This window comes from Crassostrea angulata, chromosome 2 (genome assembly GCF_025612915.1).
Source record: "Crassostrea angulata isolate pt1a10 chromosome 2, ASM2561291v2, whole genome shotgun sequence".
NCBI classification, from domain to species: domain Eukaryota; kingdom Metazoa; phylum Mollusca; class Bivalvia; order Ostreida; family Ostreidae; genus Magallana; species Magallana angulata.
In genome coordinates this window covers 65,679,683-65,707,569 of record NC_069112.1, presented here as the reverse complement: position 1 = coordinate 65,707,569, position 27,887 = coordinate 65,679,683, and the positions used below count along the sequence as shown (strand labels likewise).

General features: G+C 33.3%; 1 protein-coding gene across 1 annotated transcript in view; it reads left to right on the top strand.

Moving 5' to 3' along the window:
* LOC128172644 (neurogenic locus notch homolog protein 1-like) overlaps positions 1-20,493 on the top strand; it is a 61,380-nt gene extending 40,887 nt beyond the window's left edge. The window contains exons 11-12 of the mRNA XM_052838419.1: positions 10,531-10,746; positions 20,051-20,493. Coding sequence (XP_052694379.1) covers positions 10,531-10,746; positions 20,051-20,265 — 431 coding nt within the window. The 3' untranslated portion in view covers positions 20,266-20,493. The remainder of the gene's footprint in view (positions 1-10,530; positions 10,747-20,050) is intronic.
* Positions 20,494-27,887: the final 7,394 nt, after the last annotated feature.

Genomic DNA, 27,887 nt, shown 5'->3' with positions numbered 1-27,887 from the left:
CTTTTGTTAAGAGTGGTAGAGAAAAACTTTTTCATGGATGTAGTAGGGCATCTTAAGACATTTCAAAATAAAACCCTTTGACCCTTACCATGTAACAATTATAGAGTTATTGCCCCTATTAAACAACATGCTTGTTATCGCTACTCCTCATTAACCATTAGAGATAGAGACTTGAAAGTTTTACTAATGTATTCAGTATACTTAGACGTTTTTTCAATCCATGCATACCGACAGGGTCCAAAGTCCCTTTCTAGCAGTTATTGCCCCTGAAAGTTTCGAACATTCAATAAAAAATACAAATAATTTTTGAATCAATAATCATAGATACATCGGACCACTTGGTATTGAAGCATCTACTTTGTCAGATGAAAATGACATAAAGGTCAAAGGTCAAGGTCAAGCAATAAAAAATTGCAAACTTAATCGTTTGACAATTTTTTTTTATGAAGTAACGCAGAAAAAATACTTTATTCTATTGAAGCAATCTTATTTCAAACATAAAAAACAATGAGGTGGAAAGACCTCTAATTGTTCGAGAACAATTAGTCTACTAGTTTACTTTTTCTCTGCGTATCTAAGAAAATCTACTTAAAATAATGCATTCATATCTCTACAAAAATTGTAACTTTCATTTGTTCAAATTTATGGGTTTCACCTCTAGGTCCATGCAAAAATGCTAGTTTAGTATCGTTGCATATAATGTTAAAAAATCTTCTTTTCACGTGCTGACACTGAGTAGAAACTGACTCTGTATTAAGAAAGACAACAAAACTTTTTTACATAATTTTTAACATTTTATGACCTCTGGGTTTAGGGTTAATAATCCAAGTCAGGGTAAAATGCTGATATAGTATGAATTTATACACACACGTATTTAATGTTTTTTCTTCTTCTGCTGACACCAAGTAGAAACTGACTGCATATTAAAGGGGCATGGTCACGATTTTGATCAACAATTATTTTCCTGATTTTAAAGTTTACAGTTTAAAGCTTTGTGTAAATTAATATCATATTTTGATGCATTTTTCTTGAGATTTTAACTTTTTACAGTGACATAATTATTCAATCATCTATTATATACAGTCCCGTAATCATTCAATCATACTTAAATGCTTAATAAAATTTTAATCGGGAAGTACTCTAGCCTGGCCTATTATAAAAGTTAAATTAAGCTGCATGTGTATTCGGAAAACAACAAAACATTGCAAATTATGCTATTTGATGCATGTTGTAGTTTCGGCATAACATTACCTTATCTCATAATACTGACAGTTTATATCAAATGCTGATCATTTCTTTTAAAGGAATACTTTGTATGTGTACTGTTTACCGACAACTTTACAATTATAGCGCCTTTGAACTTATATGTGCATCCAGATTCAGATAAAGGTGTGCTAGCCTGGTTCCCTTAGCTAAATATTACGCACAGGAACCAGGAAAGCTCATGCGCAGGTTGAATTTTCCCCATAGCATCCGGCTTGACCTCGCTTATATATTTTCTGCGTGGACCTGAGGGTCCATGCAATTACATGCTTATCAAAACATGATCGTGCAAGTTAAAGTTGATTAAGGTTTTTTCCAATAGACATCATGTTTTGCTAACTGCATTTAATATTTTATATAAATGGCGAATTTTAATATTGTACCAGTACTGAAACATCGTATAAAAACGTTATATATACATGTATTTTGTAACTAGTCGTCTTTTTTATGTAATACATATACCTTTCTTCTGATTGTTAAAAATTAATTCAATCGTAAAAAGTACATTGTATATCATTTCTTCTACATTTTTTTTTCATGAAAATACCTACAAAAAGAGTTTTACCAATCACAAACAGTTTTAAGTAATGTAAAACACCTCAGTAGTAGTACGTTTCAGGGTCTGTAAATTTTGTCAGCATGCAACAATTCTAAATTGCACTTAGTCTTCAAAAATTTAGAAATATTTAGATAAAGAAGTTATTTAAGAGAAAAGGTTACGTGTTTTGTAGGCGGGTTCGGTTTTTAAAAATCACAATTCCTGAAATGAATCATGAGTACACTGTACATACTGTTTTTAACAACGCTTGCTACCCTCTGAAAATTTAACTCGCCAATAAACATCTAATTTTTTAAAGAGTGTTTGTTACGATTACATAAACTGTGTTCGACAAATAGTTTTCCTAAAAAATGATCTTCCTTTCTTTTTCAAAACACGTTTTATATACAGGCATTCAATCACAACACGTTTTTATAACAAAAAAGAACTGAAAGTTTAGTCATTATAATCGTTTGACACCATATCACATATATTTTCAACTCGCAGCAACAACGGAAGACCTACTCGTGTCTTTGCCACGAGCGCTGCTCTAGTTTTTTTTTTACAACTATATTATTTAAGCATACTTTGCATCAAATGTTCAGAAGAAATGTTTTGAATTAATACATACATTTATACACACTTGAGTTGTAATTGCTTAATGCGCATTTAGTACACCTTTTAAAGATGAATGAACTCGCGAGATTGATCGAAAATCGAGTCACACCACACTTCGGCAAATTCGTTCCTCCAGTAAATACTCCAGCTACATGAATACATATTTGTTGAATTCAAACTGATGATTCGTTGTTAGTGATGTTAATCCAACATCAATTATACTTGCTTTGTACATGTACGGTAATGTGTAACAACTTGTTCCGTTGACACCCCTGCCATATGGCAATCTATTTTAAAATCAGGATAACACCATATACACAAGTTCATGGTGTACAGCCCTTTTACTTGAACATTCTTGCTCACTGTTGACAATTACATCTTATATAACATTTTCATCGATTGCTAATGTAAATGTTGACACATTAAACATGCATTGGTTATTTTTTTTAATGAAAAATCTTGATATATTTGCTTGCTCCCATTGTCTGCACTGTTTCGGAGAATGCAACTCTCATACCTTAGATATGCCTGACGTCAGACAATAATGTCTATCCTACTATATCTTATACCATGAAACCATTTATGTTTAGAAATGAAATAGTTAAATGAAACCAAATTTAAGACAATAATAATTTTATCAAAAAATAATCGAGTAATGTAATAATAAAAATGTTTAATACTCTTTTGAACGAGGTAACTTAAATATCTGTGCATCGGGAATATTAAATCGTACGCGGAGTGTAAACCATTACGTAAATGAACAGATAAGCGATTACATTAGATATATGTATCATAACAAATAAAGCAGTTAAAGAACTTTTCTTTATTTTTTAAACAAACATTTCCATCATTTTCCCCTAATTTATAGTAATTAAATGAGTTTAACGGTAATCGGCTGAGTTGTTCGGGGAAATATGTAAACACGATTCGAGGAAATTATAACTACTTTATAAATCCTTGTAAACGCATTGCATTAACAGATAAATTGTTTGGATTTTTTACTATTCTAATTCAATAGCCGGAACGGCCACAAAGGCGTCGAGCTGACATTTTCTTTTCTATAAAATGATATCAATAATTTAAATTTTTGTACTAAAAGTCGTATATCAAATAAAAAAGTAAATGAATTATATTTTGTGCTGCTTTAAAAACAAAAAATAGTATATTCCCTTACAAAATAGGTAGTGATTTGTTTGTAATACAATAACTCACCATGGTTACAAAAATTGAAGAAATTAAAAAAATATATATTTTCTTCCTGCTTAAAACAGTCTTTGAATATTTTTCACAGGTTCATAATTTGAATACATTAACAGTGTGTCCCTAAATATAAAAATAAAACATACTTTTATTTTTTTCAGTTCCCTTTTGAAACAAGATTACCTATAGTATGGTTGTTTACAAACAAATCCACAACACGTGCTATCTAAAATACTCGACCAAACCAACTGCATTATTTTTATTTCATTAGATACGTTTATCGCTTATATTTATTTTGGAGACCGTGCCCGATAACAAATAAATTTACATATTAAATTTTATTTCTATCGGGCACGGTCTACACTTAAAATGTAAGCAAGAAACTAAAATAATATTTAATGGTTTACATCTTATTGTATTCATCCGCCATTTCTTGATTAAGCAAATTTATACTTATGCAATGAGTTGTCAATAACCAGAGAGGCAAAGTTGGGTTTTTTTTGTACACAATCAAGTTGAATAAATGCAAAAAAATGTTTAATACTTTAATGATCTTATTTCTTATGCGCATTTAAAAGGCGGTGCAGAGCATGAATTTTTGGACGATTGCCAATCCAGACGATCGCTAGAAGGCTGCCGAGCATTTGCTCGACGCCGTAAAAATTACACGCATCTTTGGTAAGCTACATTTGTTAAGTTGATCTGTTCAGTTTATTATCGAGAATGGATACGTTTGTGTTCGGACATCGGAGGAATTATATGAATCGTGAAAAGTACACAAACGCTCGTTTCTTATTTATAATTTTGTCTATCTATATATGTATGGAATCGTTCGTTGATTAAATTCTTCTGTTTTAAACGACTAAAGTCTCTAAATAAATAATTAAATATATTTGTGTAGTAATTTATCGATGTATCGTGTAACTTAAAATTTTCACAGTAACTGCCTACTTACATAATTACGCCATTTTCAAATCGACAAAAATCATGAAAATAATGCCCGTTAGGGAGGGTGACACCCCGAGAAAACCTTTATCAAGGAATGTATTAATTCAAGAAAACGTTCCTGCCTTGTTTTATCATTTATTCGCATCATATTTCTTCAAACATATATTAAATGACTTCTTCATAGGAATAATAAAAACATAAAACGGTATTAATTCTTGAAGTCATAAAAAATAACAACTAAAAACGGACGTTGCCAGCTCAGAAATTTGTACTTTAAATTCTTCTTAAAATGATGTTTTATGTTTATTGTAAGTTTCCACCTTTTCGCTCGGGTTCTTTTTCGCTCACCTGAGCTGAAAGCTCAAGTGAGCTATTCTGATCACATTTTGTCTGTCATCCGTCCGTCCGTCTGTCTGTAAACTTTTCACATTTTCAACATCTTCTCAAGAACCACTGGGCCAATTTCAACCAAACTTGGCACAAAGCATTCTTAGCCTAAGGAGAGTCAAAGTTGTGAAAATTAAAGACCACACCCTTTGGCAAAGGGAGATAATTAGGAATTTATGAAAATTTTCCAGATATTTTCAGAAATCTTCTTCTCGTGAACCATAAGACCAGGAAAGCTGAAAGTTGTGTGAAAGCATCCTCAGGTAGTGTTGATTCAAAGTTGTGAAAATCATGAACCCCGGGGGTAGGGTGGGGCCACAAAGGGGGTCAAAGTTTAACATAGGAATATATTTAGTAAATTTTTAAAAATCTTCTCAGAAACTAATCAGCCAGCAAAACTGAAACTTGTATGAAAGCATCATCAGGTAGTGTAGATTCAAAGTTGTGAAAATTATGACCCCCGCGGGTAGGATGGGGCCACAATAAGGGGTCGAAGTTTAACATAGGAATATATAGAGTAAATCTTTAAAAATCTTCTTCTCAGAAACTAATCAGCCAGCAAAGCTGTGACTTGTGTGGAAGCATCCTCAGGTAGTGTAAATTCAAAGTTGTTAAAATCATGACCCCTGGGGGTAGGGTGGGTCCACAATGGGGGATTTAAGTTTTACATAGGAATATATAGAGTAAATCTTTAAAAATCTACATCTCAGAAACTAATCAGCCAGGAAAGCTGAAACTTGTGTGGAAGCATCCTCTGGTAGTGTAGATTCAAAGTTGTGAAAATCATGACCCCCGAGGGTAGGGATGGGCCACAATGGGGGGTCGAAGTTTAACAAAGGAATAAATAGGGTAAATCTTAAAAAATCTTCTTCTCAGAAACTAATCAGCCAGATGATTCTTTATAATTGTTAAGACTTTGGCCCCAGGACAATTCTCACAAGAAGGTTCAGAGTTTGATGTAGGTTTATATCCCATATATAAACTATTGTTAAGGAATTTTTTGAGAACTGCAATACTCAACATATGATATGACTATAAAATCATCCTGTTAGAACTTTATGGACTAATGATTATAAACAAAAGAATATCCAGGGGAAAAATGGATTTTATTATACAGGATCTACATCTGTACATTGTCCAGATAGTTTGTATTATGACTCCATTAAGCTGATTTTATCATACCTATTGTTCCTCAGGTGAGCGATGTAGCCCATGGGCCTCTTGTCTCATTTGCTGTGACTAGCAAAGACCGATCCTATCATTTTGGAGTTCCGATTGAGAATAAATGAAGACGGACTGAACGATAATTGAACGCACAGTAAGCGCAAGGTGAGCGTTTTGTGACCGATGAGCGCGAACGGAGCGAAGCGCTAGTGAACGCATGGTGAGCGCACACTAAACGCACAAAAAATTGGGAAAGTGGAACGTAATCAACAACACACTGTAATCAACAACACAGAAGGCATTTTAATTGTTTTTAACACAAATCTTGTCAACACTTGAATTTATTTACTTGGAATTACTTGAGACTAATTTGACTCTCACTTTGACCTCAACGGAGATTATTCGCTCTTAAATTATTTGATATTAAACTTCAAACTATATATCAATAATGTTCAATTGTTTCCTTAATTAACAGTCAGGCATGGTTTTTATTAAAAGTACACATGTATTTAAACTGAACACATTTTATTATAACCAGGGCTTCGCTAAAAAAATATGGAGGGTAATCGTGTTTAAAATTAAGACATGTACACTTGTAAATCCGAATATGCAATCGTGTTGCTGTGTGAACCTGAGTATGAATGTGTGCAATTCTGATCGTGTAACCTATAAAACTCGGACATAAACACATGTAAGATATGACTCGGTTCCTTCGTATGATGCACATTTCGCAGCTTTATTTTTTTCTTTAGTTAATTTAACCTTCAACTCTGCACACATTTAATCCGTAGTTTCTTCATTTGAAACTTCATGCTTGGCAATAGCACATCAGACGTGATACAAGTTGACAAATGTAAAGTCTACAAGTTTGTCGAATTTTGACATGACCTTACATGGCATTTGCCTTGCTGCTGGGAAAAGGCATGCCGTAATCGCCAGAATGGACGAAAAATATATATGATATTCAGCTAAACTGTTGCACTAAGTTATTGATGAAAAACACTTTTTCTATTCAAAATACCGGCATTATTTGTAGAAAATATTTGAGGTATAATCAAAACTGAACCAAACAAGAAGAGGTTCATTCGTTTCTGATGTAACGACTGCGCTGATTTCTGTAATATTCTATAAACTTCTCGGGTAGCTAAATCATCGTATTTATCGAAAAAAAACCATCAATAATTATTTTTTATATAATTCATCGATGAATTGATACAGACTTATAATAATGGATTGTTATCAAGCAAAGTTTAAGTTTAAAGCCATAGCCGAACAAATTGAGAAACGCGATGTTTCATTGGACTATCTTTATTTAGTCCAATGTACAGAAAATCAAATGTTATATTGGCCTCCTAGATTACGTGCACATGAATTAACGTTCTGTTTTTTTTTCGACATAGTTGGATATGAGCCAATCAGAAAGCTAGGAATTTAATCAATTTCATAACAAAAGTTAATGCGTACTCTTTTCTAGAAATGAGACGGATCAAGAGGTTTCATAAGGGGGGGGGGGGAATTATTTTTATCGGCATGGGGTTCGGAGACCGCCGTGAGGTCCATCGTACCTCGATTGCTTCTGTTGTGTTCTAAGAATTTTGAGAGAAAATTTTTAACTCGGTTTTCCGGTTATTAAAAAAGTGAAAACGGCGGGCGGGGGAGAGGCTGCCATAAAGGTATCCTTATTGTATCGATAACCCCTAGTACAGGATACCTGCTCCTCGTACAGGATAACCCTCGTACAGGATAACCCCTAGTACAGGATAACTCCTCGTACAGGATAACCCTCGTACAGGATAACCCCTAGTACAGGATAACTCCTCGTACAGGATAACCCCTAGTACAGAATAACTCCTCGTACAGGATAACCCCTCGTACAGGATAACTCCTAGTACAGGATAACCCCTCGTACAGGATAACCCCTAGTACAGGATAACTCCTCGTACAGGATAACTCCTCGTACAGGATAACTCCTCGTACAGGATAACCCCTAGTACAGGATAACTCCTAGTACAGGATAACCCCTCGTACAGGATAACCCCTAGTACAGGATAACTCCTCGTACAGGACAACCCCTAGTACAGGATAACTCCTCGTACAGGATAACCCGTCGTACAGGATAACCCCTAGTACAGGATAACTCCTCGTACAGTATAACTCCTCGTACAGGATAACTCCTCGTACAGGATAACTCCTCGTACAGGATAACTCCTCGTACAGGATAACTCCTCGTACAGTTGTTTTTTAAGATAGGAAGTTGTTCTTTTGCAGATCAATTGAACATATATCAGAGGAATGCAAATTGCTAGGATTATGAAAAAATATCAGCTGTTGAACTTGGTCATTTTTGGCAAAAACATTGCATATAGAGAACCCCATTTTTCTGGATAGGTAGTTTGTATCAATTCAGGATGGTCAAATGGATTATGGATACTGTTCACACAATTTAATTAAAGCACAAAGTTTTGTTAAAAATTGAAAGGTTTTGAAGAAAAGTAGCATATTTAGGTTTTTTGTAATAATGATTTTTTTCTTTGGAAATTGGTTTTTTAAAAGTATGGAACGAGGTGGGTCAGATGAATTGATCGTATATGAACTGGGAGTGTTTTAATTATAAAATATGTTAAGATATATACTGTATTGACAATATTTTACAACATTAAGTAGCTGCTTTATGGTAAACAGTACACGTTCACAAGTGGCTGTAAAGTTGTATTATAATAGCTCTCCGGAAAATTTTTATTAAACAACTTCATTAGGTGAGTCTATATTGAACCGACATTCAGGACGTCGTACTCTTATCCCGTAATAATTGCTTGAAATAAAAAAAAATGCCAATTTTCACCAGCATGAAATTTTTTTCCTTATGTATTGCCGACAATGCAAAATGAAACATTTTTAAAAATAATTCATACACATTTTAAATTCACGACAGTTAACCCTAACTTTGGAATTTTTATTTCTTTTTTTAAAGGGGGGGGGGGGGGGTTGCTTTTTATTTCTCATATTAATCAAAATCTCAAAACCAATGTCTTTAAATATTTTGTTTTTCTTATCGATTACTTTCCAACTAAGTTATTTAATTGACGTGCTGGCCGACTCTGTGTAATTTTTCGCGGGGTAGGGGTCTTGTCCCAACTTTGTGGTAGCGATTAGAAGCTTTTGGAGATATATTCTTAATTCAACCTAGCTCTAGACTTTAACAATTTGTTGCATGTTTTTATATCTATATACATGTATATTCAAACAAAGTCATTATATGTAGTTGTTTTTCCTGTTTTTAGAAGATATCTGAAGCCGATCGAATTCTTCACTCCTATCTTTTAAACATTCTCTTGTTAAAATGTACACCAAGCTCATAAGATATTTTTCCGAAAAATTATACTTCCCAAGAAAGGTTGTTATCCCGAGAAAATACCATTATAGGCCTACCTAATATATATGTTTTTTATTTATTCCGTCCCCATTCCGGCGGTTACGGCATGCCTTTACCTGCAGATAGCTTTTCTATCGTTGACGTCACTTTTTCCAAATATGGTCATGTCAATATTCGACAAACTTGTAGACTTTACATTTGCTGATTTGTAACATGTCAGTCGTGCTATTTCGAAAAACTGATATACAAATGCAGAGACTACAGATAGAAAGTGTGTATTATAGTGGCAGGTTACATGTAAATAACAGACAGCATTTTACAGCTGCAATTAAGCATCTGTAGAAAAAATTCGATTGAAGGCCTGCGGGGTCAACTCTGAAGTGTTTATTCCTTTGTTTAATAGGTGTCACGATCAAAATTACACTCATTCATACTCAGGCTCACACGCCAACATGATATTTGGATTCACAAGTTTACATGTCTGGATATTAGAACACGACTACACTCCATTAAAAAAGACCGATTCATAAATGTTTCACTCTAATGCCTGTACATTTTGGAATAGATGTTGACAAAGTTTGGATGCAGATGCAGAATAATTTTGTATGTGTATTTTAATAAAGTCTAAAGTCAATAGTAATATGAAGTCATTTAAGAAAGACTCTATAGTCTATAGCTTAATATTTCCAAAGAAATGAAATGAAAGAAAATTTTGCAGATCAGCTTCAGTTTTTATTAACAACCATTGAAGTCAATGCTGTTATTTCATTCCATATTTAAATTGTATTGTATTTTCGTTACGTTATCATTAGACATCTATTATTGTCGATAGTTCTGCCGACCTTCGCATTAGTTAAACCTGCCGAACAGTCGTCATCTTACTATTTAATATATGGGCCCATTGCGGCAGTAATATTACATTTACAGTTTAGTTTTATATCTTAATAACAACTATCACAGCTATTTCTCTATTGTAGTTAATTATATCCTCATATCTTTATCACGCAAATATGATTATTTATTGTAATATCGTTGACAGTTCTGCCGAACATCGCATTAGGTAAACCTACCACACAGTCAACAACATTTAATGACTATATCGCCTTGTATGCAGTGGATGGCAACAGAGGAACAGATATTTTTGTAGACAAGTGTGCAGAGACAGGTATTGGCGACAGAAATCCCTGGTGGAGGGTGGATCTGCAGGCTGTGTACAACATCACATCTGTCAGAATACTCAACATAGATGATGGAGGTAATTGTAAAAAGTAACAACATTGCAAGTTTTGATTTTGCTTTTTATATCCAAACTTTATATATGTATAACATCACAACTGTCAGAATACTTAACAAAGAAATAGATAGGTAAACACAGGTAAGAGTATCTAACATCAACATTACAGAATCAAAGTATAGAAAATGTAGAGGAAAATGTTGTTTAAATTCTAGTTAATTGGTTCATAGCTTCGACCGAATAAAGCCCCCAAAATATTGATTTATTATTTTGTTATATCCAAAACTCTTTAAATTCCTCTTTTATTTTACACAGTATCTATCTTAATCATGATTAGGGTGTCCTATAGATGTGCAATAAGGTTTCGGAAATTTAATTTTCGGCCAAGGGGTTAATTAAATGCTGAAAAGTGACGTTTATTTTGTTTTCAAAAAAATGTAGTTTAAATAAATTAACTAGTTTATGCATAGGCCAAACCAACTCCTGGCATATAATTGGAGGCGTCCTGTTGATGTATAAGGTCATTGAAATTTTATTTTAAACCTTGGGGTAAAAAAAGTGGGTCTTTTTTTTTTTTTACAAAAGAAATGGTTCCAAAAACTCCTAGAACTGAGTTTTCTTTGGAATTATGAAATGGGATATCGGTTAAATGCACAAAAACCTTTTGAAAAATTGTCATATTGATAAATAAATAATAGTTAAAATGACATTAGTTCCCCCAAGATAAATTTTCTTTTTCAACACACAAATAAAAACAAGAGGCCCATGGGGGCCACATCGCTCACCTGAGTAACAATGGCTTTATATAGGTGTTCAAAGGATATTGTGCCATATGGCCCCTCGGTAGAAAAACAAAAAAAGAATACCATAAATAAACTGTATCCAAATTTTACACTTATAAAGGTCTTCCGTTTCAAACGGAAGACCTTATTGTTATTCTTCGGATTCTTTTTCTTCTTCTTTTGTTTCTAAACACTTTTTGTGCACGCGATATCTCAGAAATGGTTCGACCGATTTGCACGAATTTTTCAGATCTTACTACCTATGTCCTGAACCTTATCGGAAATGTTTTTGGTTGATGACGTCATTTCCGTTCTTGAGATATTGTTATTTTAATGATTTTTAGGGTGTTGGTTTGTCCAAGAGTGTTCTCATAAACTACAAACGATATCGATTTCAAAATTTCAGGGATGATAGACAAAAAATTGTTTGTATGCACAAAAGCATTCATGTTAGCCTACCACAAAAAACGCCGGAGCTCGATAGGGCTCGAAAATTGAGATAAAAAAGCGTTGTAATTTTGCTTGGTTTTCTTAGTTTATCTCTTTTCTCGCAAATGTTTTGTGAAGACATGTAGAATAAAAAATATTTTAAGTTACAAGATCTTTTGTTTGAAATCAAGAAAAAGAGGCTGGCCCCTCAAACTAGGGACCTAGAACCCTTGAAAGTTTTCACTTTATAACTCAAAAGCGGTTAAGATTTCGATATGGCTGTCGCTGCAAAAGTTGTTCATTATGATCTTATCAATGTCGTAACAATAATATTTTGTTCGGGTATGGCGTAATATTAGTGTAAAAAGCTAGACTTGTTACCATGTATTTGTGTTTTATTTGGCAAATAAACGGGGTATTTGTGCATATAACTGATATAGAGGGTACCAGATTACATACAGAAAGTGTTTAAACATTTAGTTATTAAGTTATAGACATTATGGACAAAAGAACTGTTTCCGTGCAATGCATTTGAGTCGCATTTAAAATCTAGCTGGGTACCGAGCTGTGTATGTGAACAATTACGTAACCGATCTCTTGCCCGCGGCTGCATGACTATTTAAAAGAACAAAAATAGAGCTGTGTACATTTGTACACAAATAGTTTTGAACTTTACATATTTATTTGTTATAACAGATCATATGAAAATGACAGATGTCAAAGTCGTAATACAACCATACTAGCTACGACGTAAGGGGTCAGTTTATCGTGTGTTACTAATTAGGTGTTTTTAGAGGTCAAATGTCTGTAAAATTAATCACCCATGTATCAGAAAGTAAAAATCTTTTGAAATGCAGTATAGAAGAAACATTTCGTTAAACAGCCCCTATAAGGGGATAATGGATCAGCCCCTAAAACATTTTTTCACATAAATTTCATGAGCAGTAAGGAATTTCCAAAGACTTGTTGAACCAAATATGTTTAAAATTTAAAGACCTTTTATTTGATATCAAGAAAAAGGGAATGACTCTTCAAATTAAGGATCAAGATGATCCTAAAGTCTTTTATCTATATAGTCGTTTACTGAGAGATGTTTTGTAATAGGATATAAAAGCAAAATTAAGTATAATACGTTTATATATCCTGATTTTCTCATGCATTACCTAACAAGGGTTTTAGGGGCCAGAGGTAAAAAAGTTTAATCTTTTCTATCTTTATTGGAAGAAATGCAAGTATTTAAAAAAGCAACGTAAGAGAACTTATAAAAACATTACAGAAAAGCATAAGTACTCAACTCCTATTTCGAAATCATGTTTTGTTGTCGAAAGTTAAAGTCGCTGACGTCATATCACCTTCTGAAAATCGGACGGAAGACCTCCTCGTTGCTCGCAACGAGATCGTGTCTAGTTTTCCTACACTTATTCTACGACATTAAACCCCCCTTTTTTTTTACCAAAAATAAGATCCTATGCAAGATAGAAAACAACATTTTGGTAGTGGTACACTCTTAACTTCCAATTCTCTTTATTTCAGTTCTGCCCCCTCACTTTATAAAACGATCAAATTATATATGAGAATAGGCACATAGGTACATATTCATCTTCAACTACATTGTACTTGCTAGTTATTGTATTTTATTAAAAAAGATTCCTATATGTGAAAGATGAAAAGTGTACCTCAAGGTGCTCAATTAAAAACATTCAAATATTTAATTGGTCTTCCACATTATAAACGATTGTTGTTTACAAGGCGTGAACTCGTGCTATGTTTTATAACCTTACTCACTTGATCGATGAATACACTCCAATGAAAAATGTTGTCATGTAATATGTTAAAGAGCTATTACATGTATAATCAATGCATAGGCGTCGGAACTGGGTGGAGGGGTAAGGGGTTCTCTCCCCCCCCCCCCCCCCCCCCCACACACACACTTTTTTTTGCAAAGTTAGACATAACCACAATCAAATTTATCCCCGTAACAGAAATGTTTTAAACTGTTTTAAAGAGATCGTTTTAATTTAATTGTGTCTGAATAACCACCAAAGTTGGTGTAGATTCATCGCATAAGAAGGTGGCCCCAAAAAGTTGTTATAGCATATTATCCTTTTAATTTTTTCTGTACAAGTATTTAACGTTTAGTGAGACATTTCTAGTGATAAATCAAAATTTCAGCGTCAATCGTAGAATTATAAGCAAGATACAGAACTCACAATTCTGCTTGGTTTGAGTCAATTTTTTGTTCACATGAGTTAATTACATTCAACTTAAGATTTTTAAACTTGGTATTTCCTATTCAGAATGAACAAAAGCATGACCTCAGTTCTGGGAGCAAAGCTCTGTCTTGCTTATAATTCGAACTTTGACTCAGCTGAAAATGATTAGTAAAGAGAAAATTGTAAATAAACAATTAAAACAGAAGAAACATGCACTAAAACAAAGAAAGAGCACAATTTATTTTTCATAATATATATATACCTATATATTTCTAGCAGCAAAAACAATCTCCGTTTAGACTGAAAATGCAGAGCATCTTAACAAAACACGTTGTATTATAATCAACCATAACGTAGAGATCGTACCGAATTACCAATAAAATGTATAGTATTTATAATATAATATGCTGTTAGTGCATCAAATTATGCTAATTTTGCGCAGGTGAATATGTTTGATTTAATACATAAACTCCCAAAATACAGGTAATATTTCCTCTCAAGTTAAAAAAGCATAAACGAAATTCAAAACAACGTAAAACCACGGTCAGGAATGAAATGGTCAACGCATCGAAAGATTGAATCTCAATTGACTTCACTAAATTGGCACAAATATATTTAGCATGTTTCAAGTATTCCTTCGCATGTAAACTGTTGCACAACAAGCAAATACATCTTTGTCAGTTTGACCCGTTTACCATGCGTCAACATTCAAACTTGGCTGCCTTACACAATGAACTTTCGTTTTCGATATGGAATACCGAACCCGAAGTTATAAACTGATTGACAGCGATTATCTCTTTATTTTTATTTTCGTTAATTACTCAAAATTGAAACAGAGTTCGCCAATAATTTTTTGCAATTTATGATTTCCTTTCCATAAGGATTATTTTTGCAAAATTACGTTGAATTTGCTTCAATAGTTCTTGAGAAGAAGATTTTTTAAAATGCACCCCCTTTTTCTACAGTTTCGAGGTTTTCTCCGTTTTAAATAAAGATCGGTCTTTCATTTCTGCAATTTATAATCACCTTTCTAAAGGGATGCTTTGTGCCAACTTTGGATATAATTGACGAAGTGGTTTTAGAGAAGAAGTTTAAAATGTGAAAAGACGGACGGACGGACAGACGGACGACGGACAAAAGGTGATTAGAAAAGCTCACTTGAGCTTTCAGCTAAGGTGAGCTAAAAACCAAAAAAAAAAAACAACAACAAAAAATCCGAACATTCATATTTAACATAATGGTCAAAATTCTAATGAAATATAAATGGTGGTTTTAATATTAACTGGTAAAAATGACAATTTTTCTTTTAAAAAAAATATAAACAATATCAAATTTTCTAACTTTAAAGAATTTATAAACGATTTATCCAGATAGGATCGTTGGTGTCTGTTAGAGTTCCAGAATTTTTTTAAGGGGGGATCAATAACATATACTCAAGTTATATTTATTGACTATATACGGTTAGAATAATACACCTTTATTCCCATCCTACAGTATCGATCAGACCAAACCAAACAGAAGGTAAACCCCAACTAAACCCTGGGTTTACTTTCTGGGATTACTCCGGGTTTACTAGAGTAAACCAAAAGTAAACCCATAGTGGACACAAAAAGTAAACCCCGATCAGAAAGCAGACGGTACATGTGTATTCAAAATATACATGTACAAGGGGCCGGAATTACAGGCAGTAGGATAGTAAGATAAATCAAAGTACTGACAGGAGTTGATTTTATCGATTATTATTTATTTTAAAATTAACTTATCTTGCGTGGCAATTAGTTTCTAGTTTTTAATTAAATTACGCACTTTTTTTTATAATTAGACTTTTCAGACAAGAATTAAGAGAAACCCCATATGAATCATGTTGTGTAATTTTCAAACTATGTATTAACAATCGAAACAATTCTAAAAAGTGTATGGATCAAAGCAATATTGATATTGAACTCCAGTCTCGTTCAACCATACGCTTAGCTGTCTCCGTTAATCTCCGACAAGCAAGAGAGCCTCTCTGTTTGTCGAAGATTTACGGAGACAGCCGAGCTTTTGGTTGAACGAGACTATTAAACTCTGGCGTAGGACTACAAGAGAGTACATGGATATCTAAATTGTTCGTATTATATAAAATCTTCCTATTTATACAAGTACCACTGACGAAATCCATGATCATCTTTACGAAGTCTTGTTGCATCTTCTATTTGCAAACATGTCCCGCTATTGTAAATATCATTTTACCAAAAAGTAGCATCTTTTAATTGGACCAATAACGTTGTGGATTTTATGTTATGTTTTATTTTTCCTCTAATATCGGCGTTCGTTTTCTACATTTTGTACCGTTAATATTACCCGGTACTTAGTGAAATTAGTATTTTAAGCAGTGCAATTTTTTAATACGCTTGCATTACTTGACAGTTGTTCATTCCTGCAGCTATATACATAAGATCTGAATATAGATATCTAGACGTTGCCTGGTTTGATTTTCCGTTTATAAATTGGGACTATGGTGTGCTGATCCCAAAAAATAAATAGTTATACAACACATTTGGACGATTTTTAAAAACAAAATATACATACCTGTGAAAGATGCAATTAATTCAGATGAAACGGGAAATATCCAAGAAAACTTCATTGACACATTATCATTTTTTTTAATCGGAAAAATTCAGAGGATCGAAAACAGATTTCTTACGGAGATTTATAATGGGAAATGTTGACATCTTTTCTCCATTCGTAGGTCACTCAGAATACCTCGCACAATTTTTCAACGTTATCATCCGGGTCAGTTGAAATGCAAAACCCTGTAGACTTCTTTATTTTTAGCTGTGTATTGAACCTAATGAGCTAGAGAGGACGTTTTAAAGAAGAAATCATGAAAAATGTTCATGCTTCTGAAAGAACATCGCTTGAACCCTGAGGTACATAAAAATATCGAGCTATTCAGCAAAACGTGAATCGAGGATATTTTAGGACAGGGTATGGTGGTCAATGCATGTACTGTTGATTTTGGGGAAATATTTAGTCTTGAATAAATAATCTCGGATTGATAATCTTTAAAAAAAATTAAATATTAGACAAAGGATATCGGTTTTAGCATGATAAACAAATCTATAAAGTAAATAACATTAGATAAGATTTTCCGTTTTCTGTTCCGTTCCGCTCTCCGTTCCGTTTTCCGTTCCGCGTTTTAGCAACACCCCGTTTAGTTGACCCCAATCGCAAATCCCGAGTAAACCCACAGTGGACACAAATTCTTAAGAAGTAAACCTATAGTAAATCCAAGAAAAACCTCAAATGTAAGCCCATGGTTCAGATGGTGTTTACTCTGGTGTTAGGTTGGGTATAATCAATACTGTAGGGTTTTTTTCTTCAAAAACAAAATATATTTCAGTTGCAAAACCATCTCTTGGAATAGGATTGGTATTGTCATACCCCCGCTTCAAATGAGATTGGGAATATACGTCATATACTCGTCTGTCTGTGTGTTTGAATGTATTTGTGTTTGTCTGTCTATAACACATTTATGTTCCATTTTTCCCGTAATTTAATGCTTGAAATTTTAAGTCTTTGATTAGGTATGTCATGTCGTGGGATTCATTTTTATCATTGTCAATCTGAAGAATCAATATTGAAATATGAGTAAAAATGGATTAATAGAAATGTGGATCTTCATAATCATTAAAATATTTTATCATTTTCTATTTGGCAACTCCTCGGGATTACACCATTTGATGCCCCCGACATAAAAACACATGAATATATATGGCTACAGTGTAGGCGGTAAGATGAATCTCAATAGTTTTTAAGATAGTCAGCCTTTTTTCCGTTTCATGAGGGTCAACACCATCCACAGGATCATGATATACATAGTATTTGATATGACATAAAACATAAAAACAGAAAAAAATATAATTGATGAAGAATGCATGTTTTCAAGATACTTAGTCTTTTTGAGTTTGTTGGAGGGTGGGGTGAAGGGTGAGGTGATGACCCCAGGTGTAGGGGCTATGTCTGAATTGCGTCTTGACATGATCAACGGGAATATATATGGGTAAGGGATATCAAAAAATGTTATGGTTAAGGGATAAGGATTAAACCATATACAAGACATTTCAATAATTTGTAAATAATTGATAAAGAGGGGGTGGATAAAGCCCCTGAGCTTTGATAAATGTTATAAACATAAATCAAATTCAAGTCAGTTCCACAGCCTTTTTATTTGGCAATATTTGGAGGGGAGTTATCCATAACTGTTTGTTCTGCAGACAGTTTACACATTTGTATACAGAAATTACTCTTGCGCGATTGCTTAGTGTAAAGTTACTGATGATAAATTTATTGGCTACTACGCAATGCAAGTAAAAAAAGTAAAAATTTCTCAGTAGAATTTCAACACATTGTCATAATATATAAGAACTTTAAAATGGCGGTGTTTGTAGCAAACATACAGTTAGATACATAAAGTGGAAATAGTATCAGGTTTAGCACGATATCTTAATTTATAAAATCCAGTGCAATTATATGCTATTAGTTATAGGTTATAAGGCTGTTATTACAAAGTAGTTATAATAATGTGAGCTATTCAGATCTTTGGTTTTGTAAATTATTGAAATATAAAAGCGTTACGTCTAAGTTGTTTCCTACAATTGTCATAGAAAACATTACATATAATATCTAAAATATCAATAATCATTTAAGAGAACTTCTCCTTGACCTTAACCCTTGACTTAAGCAATCCAGTTCATGCATTTCGTTTCTTTGTAATAAACATGGATTATTTATTTGTGTAGTATACAGGAATTAAGTTAAAGAGGAGAAAATAAGTCAAGACGACGATTATGCAGTGAGCTTTCACCTAGAAACTTGACGTAAAGTCACCGCATAGAATATGATAGAGTGATTACTATAGGGCAAATGCATAGTGGGGCCTCAATTAGACTGCTTAGAGTAACAAAAGTCTACGACATTATAAAGTTTTCCGTAGTCATCAAGATAGTTGAAAGTAGCACGTAATATCAAGGATTTACAACGATAATAATATATTTACATCCACCAAGTATTTTTCCCTATATTAAAACTAATAGTAAATTCATAACTCTATAGAAACAACAATACTGAAATTTACATGCACATGTTCATCGATTGGTCGAAACCTACATGTACAGCAACCTACGTAATACCACGGACTGCACAAAACAATCAAGATGATGTCCGACTCAAATTCCAATGGGATACGATCTGGCTGTTACTTTTAGATAACGTACTGATGTACATAATGTACATTAACAGCACTTAAGTGGATTTTACCAACTTTTTACAATCAATTTATTAATTTGTTAAAAGATAGATGTAAATATGTATGTGTCATAATATAAAATCTTTTTTGAGATTCATGCAGGTTCTTAAGGTAGCCATCATTGCAGAAAAAAACTTAACCCGCTAAAGAATATGAATTAGCATACTTATTCCTGCCACATCCTACAATTAAGCTGCTTAACATATATTAACTTTCAACAAATGTATTTGTCAATATTAGGTACATTCATTGTAATTATGACCCGTAACAATATTAGAATCGCCAAAGCAAGATCTCGTCAACTTAAATCATTCTTATTGATCACATTTTTCTTGAAAAATTATCACAGAAAATTTCAACCTTTTCTTTTTACGTTAAAAACAAAATAATCATATTTTGCTTAATATGAGCCTTTTTGTATGGGTTAATCAGGCAAAACAATAAAAATTAAAACAAGTACAGGGAAGTGTAATTAGGGGAAACACCTCGGCAAGGCTTTTTCTGTGATATATTAATATATAATTATATTGTGCATATTTCTATGATCATTAGGCCTACAAGACAAAAGATAACAGCATCTAGTTTACACCTGTACTTTGACTTTTATTTAGGTTTGTCAGACCGGCTGCATGATGTTACCGTCACTGTAGGACTGAAAGAAACAGACGTCAACACTACCTGTGGTTTCTTTGCTGGTCCCGGTACTGCGTCACAGCTGGTCGTCATCGACTGTCCGACATTACCTCAGGGGAGATTCGTTAAGATCTCAAAGACAACTAAGATACTCATTCTTTGTGAAGTTGATGTGTTTGGCGTCCCTGTCTGATATTCATTAAAGCCGATGACTAGGCTGAAATTTTCCCGACTTCAGATACATGTATATTTTTTTTGGCATCTTGAGGAAATAATTATCTGGTCTTATTTAATGTGACTTTACAAATCGCTTCAAGTTAAAATTCTATATCTGTTGCCCTATTTATCCCTAAATATGTTTTTGCTTTTAATGTTACATGTCTGACTTTTATTTATAATGCTTCTTACATTGGATATAACTGTAAAGCTTTTTAATTTACCTTTATACTTAATTCAACGTATTTTGAATTATTTTGATCAGTACGTTTTGGTTTTATTTCTGTTTAATTACTGTGGTGTCAATAAATTACATTTAAGGTATATTTTGTTTTCTTTTAATAGAACATTAATTAGGGAATGGTAATTATTTACACAACAAAATATATTATATAACTTTTTTCTAATGGAGTCTTTTAGATTTGAAACAATTGAAGACAATTTGAAACCAACACTTATTTTGATTGCTCTGTGCAGAAAATATAACATTTAAAATTGTGTAAACTAAAATATAAACAAATTAGAATTCAGTACAACCCGTCGCTAACCCGAAGCTTTTTAAAGCTGAACATCGCTCGTAAACAGGCACTGTCCGCCTTATTTCTTTTTCATCACTGCTGTCCCTACAACCCCTATATTAGGCACAGACCGCTAAACAGTTCTAAGTACTTCGCTGTAGAGGTCTCACCTGTGTGGACGTACATCCTCGCTGTGCTACTCGGTCGCAATGAAATTATCAAATTTTACACACAGGAGAATACTAACATCAAATTAATCGGTCAATTTATTATTTACAAATAGAATATGCACATTAATAAGAAATAAATGCATTAAATCCAAAGACCACGAAAAGAATACCACTCGTCGGCCACGAGTTTCAGGTGTGCAATCGGGTGTTCCGAAATCGAAGGGTTTATATACAAGGTACTTGGCATTGTGTGCCGGTGCCTATTTATGAGCGGCATTCAGTTTTAAAGTAAATCTGTGTGAAAAAAATGTCACACTGACTTTGCAATATATTTTCTTTTTGACTTTGCAAATATCCATACTAGATAGAACTATCGGACGATATCATAGCATCATACTCTATCATTTAATTGGAAACATTAATCCATTATTCTTTGAAGAATAAGGAATGTATTATTTTACTTCATTTCCGTATGGAAGAATCATAATTACCTTGATTCAATTCTCAGATATGCCGTTAAAATCCCCTTTTCTTATATCTCATTCACTTTTGAACATGATAATTTAAATTGTATAAAGAATAAATCAGCATAAAAAAGAACTAAAAAACTGATGCAAATAAAAAGTACACATTTCACCTATGTTCGCAAATATTGTTACACGCGAAAATAACTAAATATTGGATATGTGTGAATATCAGACTGTTTAAGAGTCTTAAACCCAACTCAATTACAAAATCAATTATATATTTAAAACAATGTTGCATCAACTGATTTCAGTTGGTTATATAAAGAATTTTGTAAAATAGCAAAGGTTGAGGCTACTCTATTGTTATTATAAAATCTGAGTTCAAACCTAGGAAAATAGTCAATGTGCATTAAAACTTAACAATATCAAGCTAATACACATTATTACATGATTCAAAGCTATGAGGTCTATTTCAAAGACACTTTCTTAAAAGGTGTCATAGTCGCAAGTGATATTTCATTCATATATATACTGTGGTTTCATTAATATTCGTTGAATACCAATTTTCGTGGATTTTATGTTGAATTGATCCATGAAATAAAATGTTCATTGAAACGCAATTTCTATTAACATTTTGTATTGAAATGGCCATTGGCCACGAATTTACGCATCCTTGAAACTGTGATTCTCACTTTATCCACGAAAATTGATACCCTTGAATATTAATGAAACCACAGTAGTCCGGCTGATTGGTGCAAAATTGCTCACTAAATAAAGAAAGCACCAACTTTTGCATGGTTTTTATATTTCAGTGTACTATTAACAATGGACCATCTCTCAAAAATCAATGTGGCCGCCATTTTTAGGATGGTCGCCATATAGCTTATCGTTTAATAACTTTGTTCAAAAGAATAACTTTTTTGATCCTATGAGTTCAAATTGTACACAATTGATAGGTTGTGGATGCTTTAATAGACGTTCTAACATTCAAAATGAAAAGAATATTAATATGGCCGCCATATTAAAAATGGCTGTCAAGTTGATTATCTGTTACATCTCCGGGTTTTTTTCACACAATATTACTTTTGATAATAATTCAAAATTCAACAAAATTTATTCCCTTAATCAATAGTTAAATTTGATCTTTCAATATAATTATAAGTTTTGGAAGGAAGTTTTACCAACCAATCAGGAAAACGCACGTGTGCCACTAGTTTATATCAAAGTGGAGAAGATGAGCAGATGATTATGCACAGAACGGGTCACCGAAGCATAAGTTAAGTCCGTAAATACAAGAGAGAGTCCAAAGAGCAACTGAAGGATGTGAGCAACATTTTAAATCCTCCATCGAAAAAAATGAAAACTGAAACTGAAACCGATAGCAATTTATTTAACTTTGCAACATTTACTCATTCATTCGACAGTGTGCCCATTCCTTCTCTCAACAAAGAAAATGTTTCTCTTCCTTCATCAAGTTCATGCAACAAATCTTACTCAAATTGCAACCTTACCCTGTAAGGCCCTCAACTCTTGCATCACTGATGGCAAATGAGTTTATTTACTCCAAAAGATGTTTTTGTTTTTGTTTTTTTTTTGTATGTGTTCTAGTTGTAGATGAATCTTCTTTCAAAACAAAATAAAGGTTTGTTCCTTTTCTGTGTGTTTTTATTTTCATGATATGCAGTAATCCCATATAGGATAACTGCAATGTGTAAAGGTTTTACTGATTTATCCACAAGTGCCTTTAACATAGGGGCAATGGAAGCATCATAGGTCAATATGTTCATAAACAAAATTTTTCACTTAACAGTTGTATATATATATATATGATGGAAAGTTAAGTGAAAAATATTTAATTGTAATTATTGCACATTTAATTTATCCTGGAATCAAGCCCATTAGTGTCCCATGTAAGGTCTACCAGGGGGGTTAGAGTACATGTATAAATCCCTCACTAGAGATAAAACACATTCTTGCATTATTTCTCTGTGTCCATATGTGCTTTCTACTTCTTTATCACGATTATAATGTTCAGCTTTTTTCGTTTGATATCTGGGATAGTTACATGCATATCTACGAGACATCACAGTCCATTTGTACTTTGTTTTCTTAATAGCAGAATTCCTTGTATGTGGTGGTGGTGCACCATTACCGAGCCACTTCACGCATGGATAGCAAAATAAATATCTACATTCCTGGTCATTGATCTCTGGCATTGCATCATCGCCTCCATGTCAAGGATCACCACCTGCTGCTTGCTGCTCGACGATGTCAAGATTGTTATCACTGATAGCAATTACTTTCTGACCAATTCTTATCTCTAAATCTGTATTGTCTTCTACCCAGTTGTTAAAAACAACACACAAGTGAAGTCAAAATCCTATTAACTGTGTGAAAATAGAGCTCGGGAGGAATAAGGTTCGACTTCTGTAATGTTCAAACAAACTTGCCTTCTAGGTTGTGACACTGACATGGTAAAGCAAAGAAATAGTAGAGTGTCTCATTCACTGATGATTTCATGTAGAATGGCCAGACTGATTCCAAGACAGACTGCGTCATGACGAATTACAGACATTTAGGCCCAAGCTAATTAGATGTTTAGGCCCCAAGATGTACAAAATATAAAACATGTATAAATACACGGTGCTTTAAATTAGGTTCTATTGAAAAATATGTTCAAAATCAGAAAATAATTTGACAATAGAATAATTTACATATTATTATAGACATTTTAATAATTTGCAGATTGTATTTATTCATAATAGAAAACAATGTAAAGTTAAAATTAAGGAAGAGTGTATGTTGGTCAAACATCTTAAATGGGTGCTTAAACATCTTTGGGTCTAAAAATCCTATCAATTAAAGCCCTAAACATCGTGGGGCTTAATCTTCCTGCTACCGTCTGGACACCCATTCCACCGGTAAATTAAAATTTATCTTTTATTCAACAGAAACATACATTTGTAAAAAAAAAAGAATTAACATTAGATTCATTTATCTGTAAATTTCATACACTCTTCCATATCTATGCAGTAAAATAGCATTGAAAACTATTTAGCACTATGCGTTGTTATACTTTCCTGATACCAGAAGGATATATCATAGGGCTCTGGCTGTCAACTTGAATATAAGCGATAATGCTAATATTAAAAAAGAATCGATGTCATTTGAATGTTTTACTGCAGGGGAAAATACTATTGTCATACCGGGATGAGATTGACGCGCCGTATTGAACATCAATCCCTACATCGACTCTAATACGAAGCGGAAAGGACATTGTCGATTAGAACTAAAATTTGTTTAACCTGTCCCCGAGAGTGTAACCTTAATATTATACGGAAAATTTCCACAAGTGCTCCACATTGATCATTATTTTCAAATGAACAATTACGAGTCGAAACTTTATTTATCATCTTACGACGTTCAGGTCGTATGCGCCGACGATCTATCCATCATTTTGAAAAAAGCGCCAATTGTTGATCGTGAATACAGACACATGCGGGGGAAAGAGGTCTGCATTGGGTCGCATTTTGTTTTCCTCCAAAAGGACCTATAGAGTTCTTTGATTCCCTCGAAAATTTCCCGGAATATGATCATAAGAGATTCCAGAACATGTTGATGTTCAACGGACCGAGATATAAATATGTCGATACAAGAATCCAGTCAGAGCCCTCTACTCTGTGTGGACATTACTGTATATATTTCATATTACAAAGACGCTCAATGGTTGACTTTAATGTTTTTAATACACATGCAACTGATTGTCTGCTGTCTGATTTTATTAATGCCGCGCTTAGATAAAATATTTTTAAATGCTATTTGTGTGTGTTTATTTCAATTTCTTCCGAATCTCAATGTACAAGTAAAGTTAGAGTGTAGATTCTAACGAGATGTTCATTATTCATGAACTAATGAAAACAAACGTGGTTAATCGTTTTGACGAATTAAAATCAATCAGAACGTGAAACATAGTTGTTCAGGACGATTACCAACAATTGCCCCCTAATTCTCATGTAAATGCAGAGTCCGTCTATTGTTGTCTTAATTTACAGTAGATAATACACGTAGTTTGAGTGATTTGAACAAACAACACAAGCTGGTCAGCATACATTTTGAGCTTTAGTTTTCTCAGATAAATCTATAAAATCTGACAAACAGTTTTATAGATGTGATTATAATAAACTATCAGCTTAATTGTAAAAACAACAATAGCATTGTTGTCTTTTTAAAAATGAAGTTTGTTTTACATCTTCTCAAAATGACCACCCGTGTATTATATGAGTTGTGGTAGGTTTTGAGTTCATTGGAGTAATAACAAATTAAAAACAGATCTTTTATATAAACCCTTACCATTATACATCCATCACCACTCTATTTGTCGGGAATATCATGGGTAATCTCTGCGAGATTCGTCGAGACTGAAAATGTTTTGACGAACGTCTCTTCCGAATCTCAGACCAGTGCCACACAAAGTGATTCGGGAAAATTTGCCCCAACTTCGGCCGACTGTTACGATAGAAATACGCTGAATTAAATCAACTGCCCGCTTCAACATTTTACCTTTAACATCCTTTTAAATCCCTATCAATATAAAATGTTAGCTTCCTACCGTTAAAATATTTATATCCAACAAAATATGAACTTGTTTATTTTTCAATTCATTTCCACACTTATTCACACCTCCAATGCTGAAGAGTTCCATGTATATGTTAATCTTGGTGATTCTGGTGGTGTCTGAGGGAGTGGTGCAGTGCCAGGACTGGAGGGAATTCGAGCGTGTAATTATCCGATGGCCAACTTCGTCACCCTGGAAAGGGGGATGGGAGAGATTAATGTCGAGCAGTACCCAGCATTATTGAGCAGACTTGTGATCCGTGACCCACAGACCAAGAGCGATGCCATCACGGCAAACGCCTAGACGACGGAGCGGATAGGGTCCCTCACGTAATAATTATTTTTTTAATTTTTTTTTATCTATGTCATGAAAAAATAACAATAATTTTAAACTAGAGCAAAGCTCGTTGCAAAGCAACGAGTGGGTCTTCCGTTAATGTCGGAAGTAAAGCTGAAAGTTCCTGTAAGAAGCAGAGCTCTTAAACCAGTAACAAGAGAAAGTAAAATAAAAAGATGAAAAAATCGAATAATTCCTGGTACGACTTAACAAAATCCGAATGATTTTAAGTACGACTTAACAAAAACCTTCTTGATTTTAAGAACAACTTAACAAAAAATATCCGAATGTGTCTAAGTAAGACTTAACAATTATTTTTGGTACGAGTTAATTTTACTATTAACATTACGCTATTTTTTAAACCAAGGACGCGGAAACAAAATTTCCGGAAAAATCAATTTTTAAACCCCGATATCTCTGTAATGCATCGTCCGATTTTCAAACGGATTTCAGTTTCGTATTCAGCATGACCAACTCTACAAACCTCGTAAACATTTAAAATTAAAACGAAAAATTCGAAAATTCGAAAATTTTAAAACACTTCCGGTTTAGACCGGAAGTGACGGAAACTAAATTCCAGCCTTATGTCCAAAAAAAAAAACGATCAATGCTTCAACACAGAAAATTCCAAGTCTCTATCTTGAAGCATTTTTGAAAAACGCCCTGGACAAAATCACTTTTTTAAAATTTAAAAATTGACGTAACGTTGAAACGGAAGTGACGTTGTAGTTGAAAATTTAACATCTTTTAGGGACGATGATGTTACATAATCCCTGAAAGTTTCATGTTAATCCGTTGAAAACTTTTTGAGATATTAAGCTTTAAAAAAGTCAGAAAAATAAAGAAAAAGAATAATAATAATAACTAGAGCAAAGCTCGTTGCAAAGCAACGAGTGGGTCTTCCGTTAATGTCGAAAGTAAAGCTTGAAGTTCCTGTAAGAAGCAGAGCTCTTAAAACAATAACAAAAGTAACTAAAATAAAAAAGATGAAAAAAATCGAATATTCCTGGTACGACTTGACAAAATACGAATGATTTTGAGTACGACTTAACAAAAACCTTTCCGATTTTAAGAACGACTGAACAAAAAAAAATCCGAATGTGTTCAGGTACGACTTAACAATTATTTTTGGTACGAGTTAATTTTACTTTGAACATTACGCTATTTTTCAAACCAAGGACGCGGAATCAAAATTTCCGGAAAAATCAATTTTTAAACCCCGATATCTCTGTAATGCATCGTCCGATTTTCAAACGGATTTCAGTTTTGTATTCAGCATGACCAACTCTACAAACTCATAAACATTTGAAATTGAAACGAAAAATTCGAAAACTCGAAAATTTTAAAATACTTCCGGTTTAGACCGGAAGTGACGGAAACTAAATTCCAGCCTTATGTCCAAATAAAAACGATCAATGCTTCAACACAGAAAATTCCAAGTGTCTATCTTAAAGCGTTTTTGAAAAACGCCCTGGACAAAATCACTTTTTTTA